We start from the raw sequence: 17685 nt of genomic DNA, 5'->3' as shown, positions 1-17685 counted from the left end.
TACCCACTTTCAACCCACCTTCCAACATTAGCTTTAACCACAGCAGCCCTTTTAAATCACCCTTCCCTTCCCCTTCTTTGCATCTTCCCCACCCTCTGGTGATGGCGTAGCGTAGCCTCTGCTGGGCTCCACCCCTCAACTGGAAGGGCTTAAAGCTCCCTTTAGCTTAGCCTGCCTGCCCTTATTTAATTTGGAGTGTGATTTTGCTATTTTTAGCAGCTGGATTCCCTCCAGTAAGGCTTGAAGGGTTGTTTTTTTTTTTGGTCCCTTTCCTATTTCCCCCTCCCCTTTCAAATGATTTTGACCCAGCATCCTTCCTCTTGGAACAATTTTTTTTATTTATATAAATAAGAGAGCCCTGGCTGGTCTGTATATGTATGTGAGTGAGTCTCTCTTTGCCTGCCTTCTTGTTTCAGAGCCGTCTTTGCAATCCGCAGCAACCAGAAGGGGGGTTTGGGTTTAATTTGATCACAACATAGACACACAAGGAAAAAAAACACACACACACCACACAGATCCGCGATCGGGAGCAATTGTGAGTGTCTGGCCTTTTTTTTTTTTTTTTTTTTTTCCCGTTTTGTTTTGGGTGGAGGTGGGGGGGGAGGTTAGTAAGTTGGTGTTTTGTTTATTTTGATAATTATTTTGTAGTCGAATGGGCACCTGGGGGGGGGGGGGCAAAATAATTTTCAAATTGCAAATAATACTAACGAAGCCTGGTTTGCAGAATTTGCAGAGAGACGCGAGCAAGGCATGCGGAAAAAATATGCCCTTTGCTTTCCTTCTCATCATGCATTGCAGAATGGAAGTGGGGAGGGCTTTTGCTGGGTTTGGGGTAGGCAGAATCTGCCATGCTACCTTCCCTCCCCCTTCTTTTTTTTATTATTATTATTATTAAAGCACCTGATTTGGGAGGGGGAGGGACTGCTATTTCTTCAGCAGGTCTCCGAGCTGATGGATGGAAGCCCCTCCGCAGACAACAGCTGAGCGCTGGGGAGGAGGAGGAGGAGCGGCAGCGACGGGGGGTGCCCTGCCAAAGAGCTCAGCTTGCAATCGGCTCCGGGTTGCTAGCGGAGTTCGCTGCTGCAGGGCTCGGGTGATGGTGGCTGGCTTGGGTGATGGTGCTGCTTCTGGTCCCCCCCCGCCTTTGCGATCTTTGCAAATACGCACACTCCGAGCCGGTTTCATTTTCAAATCGCGCGACAGCACTTTCCTCCACTTATTCGGTTTTTTTGCACTGCATTTCTGCCAATAGCCAGGCAGAGCTGGGGTAGGTTTTTTTTTTTTTTTTTCCTCCTTCATTTCTTTTGCAAAGAGCAGGTAGTGCATTGGGCTCGCAAGAAACCCCGCCTCCTCCTGGCCCTTTAAAGGGGCAGATCCCAGAGCCATGTCTCCCCCTCTCCAACCAAGAAGAGATTGTGGTAAATCCACTGCTGTGTTTTCGGGGTGCCGGGGGCGGGGGCTTTCTTGCGGCTCTGTGCTGTTCATTATGTAAAGGGGTTGCTTGTCTTCTTTGGGTGCAATGTTCCCGACATGCTGTGGTGGGCTGATCATACGGCAAGGGGGTACTTTTTAATTTCTGCAGGGCTGGGGCTCTTTGATTTGCCCATCTGGGGGGGGGTGGCAATAGAGAGCAGGCAGGGAGAAGCTAAGGTGTGTCTCTCTCCATAGGTGCTGTTGTTGGAGGTGTGAGAGTCTCTACCAGGAACAGTTTGTACAGTGGGGGTGCTGAGAGCTATTGAACCAAACTGTAAATCCTGTATGTGATGGAATCCATTTCAAGTCAGGGGGTGCAACAGCACCCCCAGTTCCAGCAGCTATGGGCTCTCCCTGGCTCCCAGACTTCCCATCCAGCTGGGGGCCAGGGCTTGGTTTCATTACAAGTCCAGACAGGAAGAGTTCTGTTGGTCTTTCCTTCTGTTCCGTTTAGGCTGAGGCTAGACTCCGTTGCAATCCAAAGGTGTGGTGATGGGGGAAGATATATGATGGCTTTCCCCACTGTAAACTTTACAAGGTTTCTTTCCACTCCCACTCCTTCCCCCTGAGGAGGGGTCTAGACCCTACTCCTGAAATCAAGCCATTCTTGCTGTGGGTGGTTTTGATTATAACCTCTAAGACACAGATCTTCAAAGGGCTTATGGTGTTGTCCCTTCCGAGGGTCCCCTGCTTTTTATCATGCTTGTTTTAAAGGATGGCTGCTCTAATAGAGTGGGGGGGTCTTCAAAGCAGCCCCTTGGAATGTTAGTAAAGTTCATAGGGAGGGAATTGCATGTGCCTCTTGTCCTGTGCTCTTAAATAAAACCGGGTTTTATTTATTTTATCCCCTTGCTGTTGGGACTGCCCTGCTCTGTCTTCTGGGTGGTGTCCCGGTGACACTGTTCTGATAGGACTTCTTGGGCATGTGGAGACTGAGATTTAAGCAAGAGAGTTTCCCCTATGGATATTGCTTTTCTTTTGTTGTTAATCCGTGAGGTGGTGATTGGGCTTGGATTGGTGGCAGTGGCTGATGCAAAGGAACTGTGAAGTCAGTCTCAAATGTGGCGATTGGGGGGGGAGAAGCAAAGATTAAGGATATGAACAGCTTCCAAATGAGGGGACATTAATAAGACTGGGACTTTTCAGCTTGGAAAAGAGATGACTAAGGGGGGGATATGATAGAAGTCTATAAAATCATGACTGGTGTGGAGAAAGTAAATAAGGAAGTGTTATTTACTCCTTTTCATAACACAGGAACTAGGGGCCATCAAATAAAATTAATAGTTAGCAGGTTTAAAACAAACAAACAAGTATTTTTTCCACACAACGCACAGTCAACGTGTGGAACTCCTTGCCAGAGGATGTTGTGAAGGCCAAGACTACAACAGGGTTCAAAAAAATAGATACCTTCATGGAGGATAGGTCCATCCATGGCTATTAGCCAGGATAGGCAGGGATGGTGTCCCTAGCCTCTGTTTGCCAGAAGCTGGGAATGGGCAACAGGATGGATCACCTGATGATCACCTGTTCTGTTCCTTCCCTCTAGAGCACCTGGCACTGGCCACTGTCAGAAGACAGGATACTGGGCTAAATGGACCTTTGGTCTGACCCAGTATGGCTGTTCTTACAAATGCCATGTCCCTTCCTCAGGTGCCAGCCAGTTGTGTCTGTCTGCTGTGCTTGAACTTCCTGCTCCCCAGCTGCAGAGGGTTAGGCCAGAGAGCAGGAAGACAACCATGTGATCTGACTAGATCCTCCCACACCCCTGAAGTCTTCTCTTCATAAGCTTAAGGCCTGGTCTGCACCTAAAACTTAGGTCGACCTATTTCACTTGGGGCTGTGAAAAACTGTGTGCCCAGAGCACTGTATGTAGTTAGGTTAACCTAACCCCTGGTAGGGATGCAGGTGTAGACAGAAGGATTCATCCCTCAACCCAGCTACTGCCTCTTGGGGAGGTGGATGAACTATGCTGATGGGGAAAACTCTTCCGTCGACACAGGCAACAGCTACGCTACGTCACTACAGTGACATGGCTGTAGTGTAGACTCTGCCTTAGACAGGGAAGAGACCGATCACATCCCTGCATAGATATAGGGCCATTTCCCAATGCAGCATAATCCTGCAGTGAGGTTGCCTGTTAGGGCCCCTGCAAAAATTGGCAGGGGATTCAGCCCAGAGAACCTGCAAATCTCTTCCTCACGGGTCCGTGCAGCTCTTGAAGGGGTCCATTGGAGGGTAGGGCCATCTACTGAGAGGTTTGTGTCTCTAGGCTACTTCCTGACTCTCTTCCCTCCATGGCAACAGCTCTGCCAAAAACCTCGCTAAAGGGTCAGAATGGGGACCAGGAACCTTGAGTTAGCACAGTGGGCTGTTTGCTACAGGGCTGAGCCCTGCCCCATGCAGCCCCAGATGAGGGGCTTTTCCATAGGGTGGAGGGAACTATGTTGTGGGTCCAGCGCTCCCCATGCCTGCATGCCCAGGTTGTTAGAGATGGAAGGGAGTGCTCAGAGGATGTATCACATTTGACAAGCATCCTGACTTCTTAACTGGAGACCCAAGTGGCCAAGAATTTTACTTAAAAACAAACCCAACCCAAAACATTAGGACCATATTTCTGAGGGAGAGAATCCTTGAAGGGCTTCTGGCTGTAGTGAGTAATACATAGGGGTGTTTACATGAGGCTGTGGCTTCTGAGGTTTAATTACTTGTGAGTCACTTCCACAACTGAACATGAGCCCATGTGTACGGTTTTAAAAACCTAGAAGGTCTGTGCATTCAGGATGTGTGTGTGGTTTCCTTGGGCTTTCATCCCACTATGCAACTTTTTAGAAATCTGACCTTCCCAGCTTGGCCGTTTCAGACTATAGCAGCAAAGCCCTGCTGAGGACGGCTACGTGCCCATCACCGTGGGACGATAACTGTTGGTGTGAATTTGAGCAAACCGCCCGTTGCTGAGGGCAATTGTCTGCAAAGGGGACCCTGTTAGGTTGCTACAGCTAGGAGGGTAGAGGGGACTGACCATTGCTTGTCTTAGGCATGCAACGGTGTTGAAAAGAGCTTTGTCCTCTCCGAACGCAACTTTCAGCGCCATTTGAATGGGATCCAGTTGCTGACAACTAATATCATTAAGCACCTGTTTTCCTGGGACATGGGTTCTCCATTGGAGGATTGTGAACAGGTTTCAGGGGGTTGCAAACACCCCTTCTTTATAGATGGGAGGAGGATCCTTGAAACTTTTTTACTACTCTAAAGTATCCGGATTAACCTTTACCCAAGGTGTTAGCTACCTGGAGCTGGATGGGAGTCCATTAACTCTAGATGGTCTCGCATGGACTACGTTAAGGCTTCCTTTGTGATCAGTTGGGGATGAGTTTGCCGACTGCTCTGCCACAGATTTATTCAGACAAACTAATTTAGATGTTGGTGTCACTTGTTTTAGTGAACCCAAAGTCATTTTGTTGGGCGTGGGTTTTGTTTCCTGAATGCTGCTGATCCTTTTGGAATTGGACCCATTCTAGTCGCTGCTGACTTGGAGGTGACGTTATTCTGAGCACTGGTGGCTAGTGGCTTAACTGCTAGAAAAATGGACTTCTTTTGTTGAGTGTGGTTGGGGGCACACAGAGAATTTGGAGTTGCAGGGAGTCCCTGGTGCGTGCAATAAGTGAGAAGGACACTGCACGGCTGGGGGAAGGGATAGCAGGGGAGCAGCGGCTGTGGAGGGTGGGGGAATCCCAGCTCCACCCCCACCCCCAGTGCTGGGAGCCGCAGCTGGAGACAAGGAGCATGAGAACTCAGCAGGGGAGCTAGCTGGGGCTGCCCAGGGGCACTTCCTTCTGACTGGCTTTAACAACTGCCCCAAGGTGACCTTTGCACCACTTCTCCCACCCACGGCTCCTCCACAGAGGGTACAGTTTGGCTCCAATGCTGCAGGGAATTGATTCAGACTAAATATTTTGGGGTAGGGACGGTCTCTGTACAGCACCTAGCACTATGTCAGGTTGGAACTTACTCCCCCTTCCATCCATTTCTCAGCCTGGCAGGATGACAATGGCTAGTGCAGGATGCATTTTGCTCTGTATGCCTTAAGATCTGCCTGTGACTTTGAGAGGGACAGTACAGAGCTGCGGGATAGCATCAGAAGAGCCAGGCACTCTGACTGGGTCAAGGTGTGGATCCTGTCCACATTTGGGGTGGGGTATTCTTGGGATCAGCATGAGATACAGCAGAGCTAAAGGCGGGTCTTATAGCAAAGGCACTGGGCTGGGATTTAGAAGATTTGATCCTTGACTACTCAGTGTGCAATCCAGGGCAAGTTTCTTCATCTCTCTACACCTCAATTGCCCATCTGCAGAGCAGGGGCAAATAATCCTCCTTTTCTCCATCTTGTCTTAGGCTGTACGCAATTCAGGGCAGGGACTCCCTCTTACTATTGCACATGTACAACACCTAGGACAGTGGGGACCCTGAGCTCAGCAATACAAACAGAAGCATAAATGCCCAGTGGAGTATCTTCTCCAGGAGCCTTAGGGAAGTGTTCCCTACACAAGAAAGGGAAGCACTGTACAGAGCATGGATTAAAAACGCCAATAGGCAGAGGATCAGCCTGAAAGACAGAACTGGTAGCTGGAAAAGCCCTCTGAGGTCCTACCTTGACCATCTCCCTACCAAGGCAGGGTTATTACCTGGTGGGGTACTCTGTGCAGCCTACTTAAAAGTTCCCTACGCAATGGGGCTCCTGCCACTTTCCATGGGGAGACTATTCCATAGCCTTCATGCATCTTGCTCTTTTCCTGGTAGTTCTGTCCAAGTGTGCATTTACACTCCTCTACCTGTGTAAATAACTAGAGGGTGCATGCAGTGAAGGGTTGCTGGTTAGCACCAGGCATAGCAGGAGTCGACTGTATATAATTCACTCCCTCCTTCACTGAGCACTCCTGACACTCCTGCCATTCCGCCCCATCCTGACCTAAGCAGTGGGGTGTGTGGACAACTACGTGCAATGGCAGGGCCCAGACTTTCAAAGGGGGCCTCCGATTTTGGGTACTTGCAGAGAGGTGGGCAAAGAGCGAGGCACACAAACCTTCATGTTCTGAAGGAAACACCAAGACTCCTTGCACTGCTGCTCCCCAAGAAACTTATTGCTGACAGATCCAACACAGGTCATTGTGGGGAAAGAAGGGTCAGAACTGGCGGAGAGTGGGAGGGGAGTGCAAGATTCTGACAGGACACGGCAGATGCACAGGCCAGTGACACCCCCCCCCCCAGTTTGTAATTCTGACTGCCAGGACCTGGGTGGCTTTCCCTAGGACACCATAGAATATTAGGGTTGGAAGAGACTTCAGGACGTCATCTAGTCCAATCCCCTGCTCAAAGCAGGACCAACCCCAACTAAATCAGCCATGCACATGACCCTTCCCTTCTTTGTGCCCCCATTTCCCCATCAGTATTATGGGGATGATTGTGACCTATAGAACAAGGGTCATCTAGACAAGTGTTCTGTACTTACCCTTTTTTCTCCTTCTTTTGTCCTCTGGAAGAAAGACAATGAGTGAATCTAGTGCAAAATCCAGCCAGCCCTTGGCTTCCAAACAGGAGGAGGACGTGTCTGAGAAGAGAGGACGGGGACGACCCAGGAAGAAGCCTCAGGTATGGAGAATTGCTTTCTTCAATGTTTATACAGAGGGGTTCTATGAGGCATGCAGACAGGAGGTCTGTGGGGAGGAAAGGAAAAAAATGAGGCATCTCCATGACTGACTTGCCACCTGGGAGGCATCACCCATCTTGCACCCTCTGGTGGTTACAGCAAAGGACTGGGAGTCAGGGATCCTGGGTTCTCTCCTCAGCTCCGCCACTGCCTTACAACGTGTGGCAGCCTTGGGCAAGTTTCTTAACTTGTGATCTGCAAAATGAGGCTACTCCTAACATCGGAGAGGGCTGAATCGATGCTTATCGAGATTTCATCCCAAGATCTAGCGTGGGGCAAAACAATAGCCTCTATTGCCCGGTAACATTAAATTCTGGCTTTGAAGCTGGGGCCAAATGGCCCTCTCCAGAAGGACTTAGAAGGCAAGGCGAAAAGGCAGTAGGAAGGCATAAACAGAAGGAACTTTCATTGAAGAGTAACATTTACCCTAGGGATGAACAGAACAAAACAAATGGGGTTCCACATAAGGTACTTACTGGCATTGGGAATCATGCCATACATCCCATTTCTAGACATTGGGCTCACCACCATGGAAGCAAACATATGCATAGCTTGTCTCCTGATACAAACTTACAAACCTGACTCTTTGCTACATGTGGACAGCAGGGACCCCCTGGAACTTCTTACAGAGTGTGAGTTTGGTAGGATATGTTCTCTGCCAAAATATCCTACCTCTCAGCTGCTCTCCTCTGCCCCAGTGGTAGCTGCATTTCTGTAGGTGTATAGTTTTTGAGTCACTTGGAGTTACATAAACATCATGTTCTTCTCCTTGCTATGCCCAAAGGTCCTCAGGAAACTCCAGCTAAGTAAAGGTTATGGTAACAAGATGACCTTAAAGGCTTTAGCTACAGTAGGAAACTTACAAAGAGAATCCCACCAGTTCTACCTCTGGTTTAGTTGAACTGAGGGGAGTCCTAATAGAGACAAGACTTCTGCAGCTGAGCCAAGTTTTATGATCATGGTAGTTAAACCTGCTGAAAAGCAGGTTTCATTAACTAACACTGATTAAAAACACCGGAGCTGCCTTGTCTGTGCTAGTCAGTCCTGCTGAACCAGTGGGAATTTTGTTTGTGTAAGTTTCTCTCACGTAAGGCCCAGGCACTAATTCTGATTTCTCTGCTCACTGTCATGCAGCCAACACAATTAGTTAGCCAACTATTTATAACTCTTATAGCAGAACCTGAAACATGACTGGCTAAACCTGCAGGGAAGGGAGAATTCCCCTGTCCATCACCTGGAACTGCAGCAGTTAACTAGCAACTAATAATCCTCTCAAACTTTAGGACCAATTGGGTTCAGCTGAGGATGGTCTAGTGCCTGCACAGATGAGGCTCTCAAAGCATTTTGCTAAGCAGGCACGTTACAGTGGCAACCACAGGGCATACAGCAAGTCAGTGGCAAAGCTAGGAAGGGAATCCAGATGTCCCAATTCCCACTTAGTGTTCTAACCACTGGAGAGTGTCATTCCTCTGTTCCCTTTATTGTTGTATTATTACCTTAAGCATAAACCCAGGGAGCTGGGGAAGCACAAGAAATCATGAGCACATCTCATTTGGGAGCTTAACTCTGCTCTCAGCCATTACAATTTCTCCACATTGATACCAGCCTAACCAAGATCAGCAACTGGCCCTTGGTATCAACCTTTTAACTGCCCTGAGCCAGCTGATCCCACCTCCTTCCTCTTCTGGCTGGTGGAATATCTGCCTAGCAGGGCTCGGATTGGTGGGGGGAGGCAGTCACTCGGTGGAGGTGGGGGCAGGGCTGCGGGTGTTGGATTACTGGTTTGCTAATAGCTGCAGCTATAAACGGAAAGTGCCTGGGTATTAGAAACTGTAGCAGTGACACCAGAATAATGCATAATTCACAAAATGTTTTTTGTACGAGTCTCCAGGTGTTGAAATTTCAGGGTGCTCTTTCCTGGGCTATGGGCTCTTGGGTTAACTGTTTTATTGTTAAAGGGAGACATCCCAGTGCCCGCTCCAAAAATCAGTCCCATGACGTTCTCTCTTACGTCTCCAAATCTGGGAGGAAAAGCAGCCTCTTCTCAGAAGGTTCATGCCTTTCCTCCCCCTTCACCAATGGCTCGTTCCATCAGAAGTCCAGGTAGCCCCCGTCTGCTTTGTCCCACATCCCTCCTGGGCACAGCGTGACAGGTGCATTCTGTCCACAGCAGAGTGCGTCACCTGAAAGCAGAGCTAGTCTAAGTGCCCTCTGTGGCCATCCGTTCGCTTTGAATTCCCACAGCCCTTGGAAACTACAGGTCCCAGCATGCATTGTTCCTTCTTGATCTGCCTCTGCTGCAATGCAAACACTAGCCAGGTGTTTTGGTTGGCATCTGTGTATTAAGATTGAGGGGGGTGGGTGCAGTGCCGTGCTGCGGGCATTTCCATAACAGAGGCCCTGTGGCATGCATGCCGGGACTCCGATTTATTTTGTTTTGCTGGGAATCCTTCATGCTCTTGGGTGCAGTGAGATCCCACTTGAATGGGCAAGTGGGCTGTGAATGGGCTGTGCTTGTCCCAGCCCTGCCTCTCAGCACTGATAACTGCAGATCTGGGTGTCTGCTGACAAGTTCTGTCCTTTGTCTCCAGCAGGAACCCAGCGAGGCACCAACCCCCAAGAGACCACGTGGCAGACCAAAGGGGAGCAAAAATAAGGCCACTTCTAAAGGCAGGGTAGGTATGGGGTGGGAGGGGGAAAACCACATGACCTTCCCCATCCACTGCTTCTTAATGGCCATTTAAGATTGAAGTGACTCCTTGGCATTTGGGCACTGGGAGCCTGGGGGTGTCTGGTCACAAGATGTCCCTCTCCCTTGGATTTCTTGGAATCCACAGGATTTCTGTTCTGGGAAGCTGGAGGTGACAGAACTTCCCACACGCACACACTGGGCTCAGTGGTGAGATTTCTAGCCCAGCTGAGCTGAGCAGACAGACAGGGTTTGGACCAGACAGATGGGCACCCAGATTTTTGCAGGGAGGAACCTAGGTACTCCCTACCCCCCCTCGCACCTCCGCCCCTGCCATCACCAATACAGACCCTGTGAACTCCTCATTCAAGGAAGTCAATGATCACTGATGCTTGTGTGGAGAGGTGGCGGATGGAGGATCACGAGGGTCCCTAGGACTTGTCACGTGAAGCTGTTTGCATCCAAGTGGGACAGCTGGTGACATTTTGTTTCTCAGTGTCAGCATGAGCAGCATCGAGGCAGCTGGGGTTTGCATGGCCAAGGCTGGGCAGGGAAAGATCAGGACCTTCTGCAGGGAGAAAAGTGGGGGTGGAGCAGGGAAATCTTACTATAGACTCTGGGCTGCGATCAGTTGGACGAGGGGAGGGCTCACACCCCATCTTCTGTTTAACGGCAGTCTTGAGCATCCCACCATTATTCTAGCCAGCTGCAAACGGCGGACGGGCCCCAAAGGAATTGTGTGGGGCAGAGGATAGGAAGAGGCTCCTTTCTGAGCACATTCATCTAGACCCAGACTCTGCAGCCACTGCCAGTCGCGTGCTTGCTCCAGGCCGTTGCTGTGCACGTGCTCCCTGGCTCTCAGCCCCTGACGGGGAAGGAGTTCAAGAGGGGAGCAGTTCCAGAGGGATATTTTCCCCCAGTAAATGGGAAGGTTACATTGGAAGGGGGAGGCAAGAGTTGGGATACCTGGGTTCTATTCCTGCTGTGTGGGACCTTAGACAAGTCACTTTCTCCTGTGCCTCAATTTGCCCACCTGTAAGATGGGAATAAGGATACCCATCAGACAGGACTGGCAGGAGGTGGGTGGAAGGTTTTGAGATCCTTGCTTCATAGAAGGGCAAAGTCTTATATCTAAGGTGATACTTAGGGAGGGGTCTATGGCAGCAGTGACCTAGCAGCAGCATGCTGGTTCTCCCAGGGTTGCGTGTGTGTTAGGGAGGGGGATGAGGTTACCAGCTCCCTTCAGGCCCCCACCCGGCCCCCCAGGAAGTCTTTGAGGACAGACTGTATAAATGACAGAGTATGAGACATCGCTGGGAAGGGAGGGGTAGAGATATACAGAAGGTTCGTGTGATATGTGTGTGTGTTTGTGTGTTAAAGCTGTTTTGAAAACACGCGACTCATATCCTGCAAATTTCTCTGAGTCATGGGGCTGGGGCCTGGCCATCGTCTGCTGGAAAATAACTCTGATGGGGGGGGGGGAGGGAATCTAGCCCCGTGGGGCCATCTTTGTGTCCAGCAGCCAAAGGGCAGGCTGGGAACTGCCACTCGTGTGAGTTTGACAAGGTGAGCTAGAAGACACTTGACCTAGAAGACAATAGAAATCAAAGATTTCCAGGGAAGGAGGCGACGAGGGGGTCTTTCTTCGGTCCCCTCTGTGGATTTAAAAGTTCTCTCTGTGTTTAGAAAGCTGCAGTAACACCTGGGAGGAAACCTCGAGGTCGGCCCAAAAAATCGGTAAGTGGAACCTTCCTATCCTAATAGTTCTCCGAGGCCCGATTCTGCCAGGTGCTGAGCCCTCTCTGCTCCCAGTGAATGGAGAGCATGCAGCGCCCCACAGGATCAGGCCCTTGCACAGATGCAAGGTGGGGAAAGAGGCCTGCTTCTTGCAGGGAGGAAGCCAGTCTCGAGGGGGGTGGGATCAAGAGTAGCAGCAGGAAACTCAGCTGAGCCTCTTGTGCCCTGGAGAAATCACAGTGACTGCAGTCCGGGTATTCCACACTGCAGCTGGATGGCTTCACCTCTCCGCTGTAAGAAGAGCTGGTCTCTATTCTTGGGGCTTTCCAGGTGGTGGTGGGCTAATGCATGTACTGACCCTGGCTAGTCTGCATGGGTATCAGTGCTCGCAAACTGCTGCACTCCATGCCATAGCCCTTGTACTGCGGATGGGAATTCTCCTTTTGCACTGAAAGCTGGGCCTGAGATCTGTCTCTTCTGTCGTTGTGAATTTGCATGAGAACCATGTGGTTCGACGTGGTCCCACGCTCATTCGACTACTTTGCAACCACAGCAGCACCACGGAGAGTGGAAGGGGCTGAGGTGCAAGGAGTTGCATCTCTGTGCTGGACATTGGCAGCACAGGCCGTGCTCTAACCGAGCAGAGGGCATATGGTTGTGTCTTGATACTGGAAGCAATTCAGGACCTGTGCTAAAATATAGCATGGGGGGATGCAACCGAATCTCGGGGCTGGAAGTTCCTAGGGCTACGACATCAAATTAGCAGAAGGGTCGCAGTCCTGAGTCCGTGCCAGATGTCCTTGGAAGCCGCACTGTGATGCACCTTAGGGGTGTGATGCAATGTACTGTCGTCGAGGGGACACAGTCACATCCTGGTGCCGGATGACGCCCGGGGGAGTACAGCGAGGGGACGGGTGTCTCAGTGCCACAGGGTTCCTGGGAGGTAAACTGTAATACAGTAGGTGGTAATCCACCTCTCCGTGGTCCATGACCACTCTAAATGGCTGTAATTAGCTCAGTGTTCTTTCCCTGCTCCCTGGAGTGACTAACAGGAAGTGGCTTGTTCTCTTCAGCTAGCTGGCACAGGCCTGCCCAAGGCTTTGTGGTGTGTTACCAGGGTGGCATTCCTGTAGAGTGAGTGTACAGCAAATTCCCTCTGCCCCCATATGTTGCTTCTCTTTCTTCCCTTTCCCAGCCACCGAGGTTCTCTGGCTGTCACAGACCCTCCTGCAGTGCCTGGCAGTCTGAGCTTCCCCCAGCAGCACCCCGCCCCACCCCAGCAGCGATAAGCTCCTGCAGCAGCCCCACCCTTCCCCTGCTGTAAGCTGCTATCTGCTGCCCTAGGGAGCACTCTGCTGGCTTCAGGAGCTCTGCAGAACCATGGTTTTCTTGCTTCTCTCCAGGTTAAGGCAGCACTGCCTGCCTCTTCCGCTGGATCCCCTTGTACAGCCAGCTTGGATAGCCTGGCACTTTGGGGCACCCTGTAAACAGTACTTCCCCTAACTGCCCTACGGGTTCCCCTGCATCCCACCAGCCCCCTGAGGATTTCGGTCTTTGCTGTCTCCAGCCACCACCTTGAGTTTTCCCTTTCTTTGTACACCCCGTAAATTCCTCCCTGGTGTAACTCCATTCAAGCTAAGCATTACGCTGCTGTCAAGGTCACATTGCATAGCAGATCCCCCCACCCACCTCAGGCTCAGCAAGTTGCAACCTCAGCCTTTGGCAGAAGCATCCTTGCTAAACGTACCATGCTCACCCGCTGCTGGTTGGCTGTAGTGACCCCACAAACGGAGAAGGGGAGGGAGCCGGATAGTTGGTTTCCAATATCCTGCACCAATGCTGCGAGATGCTGCTGCTTGCCACCAGATTTGGAGGGGTCTCCTAAATGCAGCTTTGAAGGGAGTTTGTCTGGAAACTCAGACAAGGGATAACAACGTACATGGTGCACAGTGCACTTGGCCGCTCGCTCTTCAAGACGCAGGTTCAAATCCCAGCTTGGATAGCAAGAGGGGAAGACTTGTTCTAGGCCTGTCTGGTAGAAAAATGCCTGTCTTGCCAAATTCTAGAACCGTCCCTGGCTGAATGAGGCCCAAGATGGGAACAGCAAAGGGTGGGCTTCAGATCTAGATTGAGGTGCATTCATAAAACCACAGGGGACTGTTATGATCGAGTCTGGCCTCCTGCACAACGCAGACTACACAAGCGTCCCCAGCATTCCTGTGTGGTGAAGGGAGGGGATTGGGGTGCTTTGCCGTAGCAAGAGCAGCTGGGGGCTTGGCGGCACTGCAGGAGTCTAGTGCAAAGCTGCATCACTGGAACTTGCACAATCCTTGACTCACTAGTGTTCTAGAACAAACATCAGAACGGCCACCCTGGGTCAGACCCAAGGTCCGTCTAGTCCAGGATTCTGTTTTCCACCGCCAGGTGCTTCAGAAGGAAGGTAATCATCAAGTGATCCACCAAGCTCACCTCAAATTATTTTTACAGTTTCTTTGGCTCTGGGGAGCTGTTACCTAAACACCTGAAATTCTCCAAGCGAAACCAACGTCTACACTGAAAACAGCTCAGTCTGCGAGCAGGGCCTTGGCTTCGTACAGCTGCAGGATTTTCTAGCCGGCTTCCTCGCTCCCCAGGTGGGGCTGCCAAACCCCTTTTTCTATTCTGGGTTGCCCTGGCATGCTGGTTAACCACGATCTGCTTCCCAGGAGCGGAGAAGGGTTAACCAGGGCCCATCCCTCACTTCCTTCCTTCTCTAAGTGAGAAGGTCTGTGTCACTGGAACACTTTGTATGGAATTGGCAGCCACTTTCCGTGCCGGCTTCAATGGTTTATTTTTTTATGAATGAAACGCGAGGAAGTGGAGGTTGCTGACTCACGGCTGAGTGTGAGGGTGACTCAGACTGTTTTGAGAGCGTGCGTGTCTCTTTAAAGAGAGCCAGGCGGAGGAGTGCGTTTCAAGGAATGCCTTAGCTCCGGTTCATGCCATCGCTGTGGCACTTAGCCCAGGGGTTCCTGCCAGCAGTGCTGATGTGTGCCCCCTGCCTTGCAAGTTTGGGAGGTGGAGTGAGCAAGGGAGGGTGCTGCTCTCTGAGTGGGCGAACAGAGGTCCATTGCAAAAGGGGGGGAGGAAGAGCACAGTTGGTCTTAACAGGCATGTTGGGATTCCAGCTGTTGCTGGGGTCCCCTCTTGTGGCCTCTGGGAAGCATTGCATCTCGCCGCTGGATATGTTTTTTGTTGGGCTATTCATGTCCATGAAAGTTACTGGTGTTGAGTATTTCTGCTATGGCCGAGGCTAAAGACCTACTCAGGACTAGGGCCCCAGGGTGCACACCACCACATTAATATCTGAGACTGGCCCTGCCACCATCAGCCAGCGCAGGTGCTTCTCTCTGAAGACGGTCACCAGAATCCATTACAGGGGCCCTTTGGAGGCACAGAAGTTGGGGTGTCTCCTTGGCAGAGGCGCTATGGTCCAATGCTACGAGCAAGGGGCCGAATGTCAGGATTCTTCCATGTTCAGTTGCTAGCCACCGCCAAGTATGACACGACCTTGGTTACGTGACTGTCGCTCACTCACTTTTTAATCTGTAGCTCTCAAAGCACTTTCCAAAGACAGGCAAGTGTCCTTATCCCCATTTCCCAGGTACAGAAACCGGGGCGAAGAGGCGGAGTGACTTCCCCAAAGTCACCGTGGCAATACTGGGACTAGCTTGGATCTGTGCCTTGGCGTGGAGCCAGTTCCAAGTGCCTGGCTGAGCCTGGCAGTGCCTGGGAGCTTGATTTGAAGTTAAATCTGGTTAGGGCTCCACTCAAAGACCGTTGAGTGAGAGTATTTTAAACATACAGAGTCATCAAAGGGGCATTTCTAAAGAGGGCTGTATTGTTCATGGTGCACTAGACATGGCGTATGCTCCTACGCTGACCTGGAGCCAGGCTGGCCGGGTGCTACCTCACTCCTCCCTTCTCTTACAGCAGAAGGACGAAGAGGAGGTAAACGTTTCGCAGGAGTCATCCGAAGAGGAGCAGTGAAAACGCTTGAACCCGGCACTACCTCATCATTCAACTTACCAATTTCTCGTCAAGTTCTTGGACTGAGGAAGGAACGAAACAAAACAAAAATCCTTGGTGGTTTTTTTTTTTTTCTCCTCCGCCCCCCTGCACAACTTTCTCACACTCAAACAGCAGCAGCACCGGAGTACAGATCAAACCGATGGAGCGGCCGTCGCGCTCACTGACGGACGCTGTTAACTCGAAGGGGGAGAACGGGCTCTGTTGTTTCTCTTTCTTAGTGGACAGGGTTAAAATTTAGCCTACTGGTTTATGTAGTTTCTTTTGTTCCTAGTGAAATTCACTGAGGGAAGGCTTCTGTAGAACAGTTGCTTTATTGTTTTGTGATTTATTTTTTTTTCCAACACACTTCTTGGTAGGGAAAGGAGGCGGGGGCTGCTTATGGCTGTCTATATTTTAGTTTTCTTTTTTAAACTACAGTAGTTGGGGACAGATCTGTCAAACCCCCCCCCCCCCCCGCCCACACACACACCCATTTTCCCTGCTGCATCCCTCATCTCCACTTTGCACAGAAGCTGCCGCCAGTATGCAATTGAGAAGAGCTTCTTCCTGCAGCCCTGAGAGGGAAGCCAAGGTCCATGAGGGGGGTTAGTCTGACAGAGCTGGCTGAGCACCGCTCCCCCTGATCATCTCAAACTCCCTTATCACTCACAGTCGCAGAACTGCCTGACTCTTCCTCCCACTTCCCTCAGCTCTGATGTTCTGGCCCACCCTCCCCAGCTGCTGGCCCTGTGGGGAAGATTTGAAGGTGGAGGCCTCGAGGCTGCCCTTCCTGCTCTTAGATCCCCTAATTGACAGAACTTGAAGGGAGCTCCCTCTCCTATTCTAATCCAGCTCCGGCCGAGCTCCCCAAAGCCCCGTGCTGGCCTAGGGGAACCATCACCCTTGTCATTTTCCCCTTTGGACCCAGCAGCAGAGCTGAACTATGCATTAAAATCACTTTGGGGGTAGCCCAACGGTACCGCTTCCATGGCTGGCTGCACAAGGGACTCTGAGCCGCAGCTACGTGTTAACGGTTTGTTTCAGTTCAGCCAAGGCATGTCCTGTTGGGACTGACGTGTGATCACACCCAGCACGCAGAGTCCCACTGTGAGAATATGCCACGAGATAGGGCTCTAGAGCAGTGGCCAGGGATTCAGGAGACGGGAGTTCTATTCCTGACTCTGCTGCTGGCTGACCCACGGCAAGTCACATCACCTGTGTGCCTCAGTTTTCCCCATCTGTAAAAGGGGGATAATGATACCAACTGCCTTTGTAAAGTGCTGGAAGAGCTACAGATGAAAAGTGGTAGGCAAGAGCTAGGTGTTACCATCACATGCATTTTGAAGGACCCTTAGACATGCCTACAGCGCATCCTACTGGTGATAGAGCAGTCAGAAGGGTGGCACAGCTGGGGCTTGATGCTGGAGCACAGAGCAGACAAGGTACAGGGACCAGCTGGCAATCAGATCCACCCCTGCCCCTACAGGTGACCAGTGCACAATCGCAAGCCTGGAACCAGGGCACAGCCAGATTTGTCTGCATTACTCTGGGGCAGAGATTAAAACTGACCTGCTGCCATCTTGAGAGAACCTTTAAGACTCAGTGCTCAAGAACAATTGCCCTTTTGTTTTAAGTTACAAAGTCCAGCTATCCCTTGCTCTCTTATTAAGGAAGCACTAATGCTTTTTGCATCCCTCCTTCCAGCTTACAACAGCAGACTTCCCTCTCGGCAGAAGACCGAGCCCCCCCCCGCAACGCACAATAGACATAACACTGCACCGTTAGCTGCCTTTTCGCTTCAGATTCCCCCCACCCCGTGTGTAAGGCTCACAAGGCCGCCCCAGCCCTCTGATTGCAGGAGGACTGTGGGATCAGCCCCAGAGGGGTGTCTGCCATTTAAAGGGGAATTCGCCTTTCACAGGCAGCGTTGCTGATTCTTTCTCTTTCCCATCAGCTCTGCGGAGTTCTCCATCAGGAATAGCATAGTGGGCTTTTTAGTGACACTTGTACTTCCAGGCCAGATTTTAGTGGA

At 51.0% G+C, this 17685-nt stretch overlaps 1 protein-coding gene across 6 annotated transcripts; it reads left to right on the top strand.

The window, feature by feature from the left end:
- The first annotated feature begins 201 nt into the window (after positions 1 to 201).
- HMGA1 (high mobility group AT-hook 1) lies at positions 202 to 16123 on the top strand. Of its 6 annotated transcripts, none has more exons than XM_054026420.1 (5): positions 202 to 233; positions 7011 to 7119; positions 9769 to 9852; positions 11553 to 11603; positions 15576 to 16123. In XM_054026420.1, the coding sequence occupies exons 2-5, from the start codon at positions 7018 to 7020 to the stop codon at positions 15630 to 15632; spliced, it is 294 nt and encodes a 97-aa protein (XP_053882395.1). In that variant the 5' UTR covers positions 202 to 233; positions 7011 to 7017; the 3' UTR covers positions 15633 to 16123. The 6 variants fall into 6 exon arrangements, with proteins under 6 accessions (XP_053882395.1, XP_053882393.1, XP_053882391.1 ...); XM_054026418.1 differs by lacking the exon at positions 202 to 233 and adding an exon at positions 369 to 535; XM_054026416.1 differs by lacking the exon at positions 202 to 233 and adding an exon at positions 914 to 1267 and having other exon boundaries at positions 9772 to 9852.
- Positions 16124 to 17685: the final 1562 nt, after the last annotated feature.

This window comes from Malaclemys terrapin, chromosome 4 (assembly GCF_027887155.1).
Source record: "Malaclemys terrapin pileata isolate rMalTer1 chromosome 4, rMalTer1.hap1, whole genome shotgun sequence".
In the NCBI taxonomy this organism is placed as follows: domain Eukaryota; kingdom Metazoa; phylum Chordata; order Testudines; family Emydidae; genus Malaclemys; species Malaclemys terrapin.
This window is presented reverse-complemented; position numbering and strand designations above follow the sequence as displayed.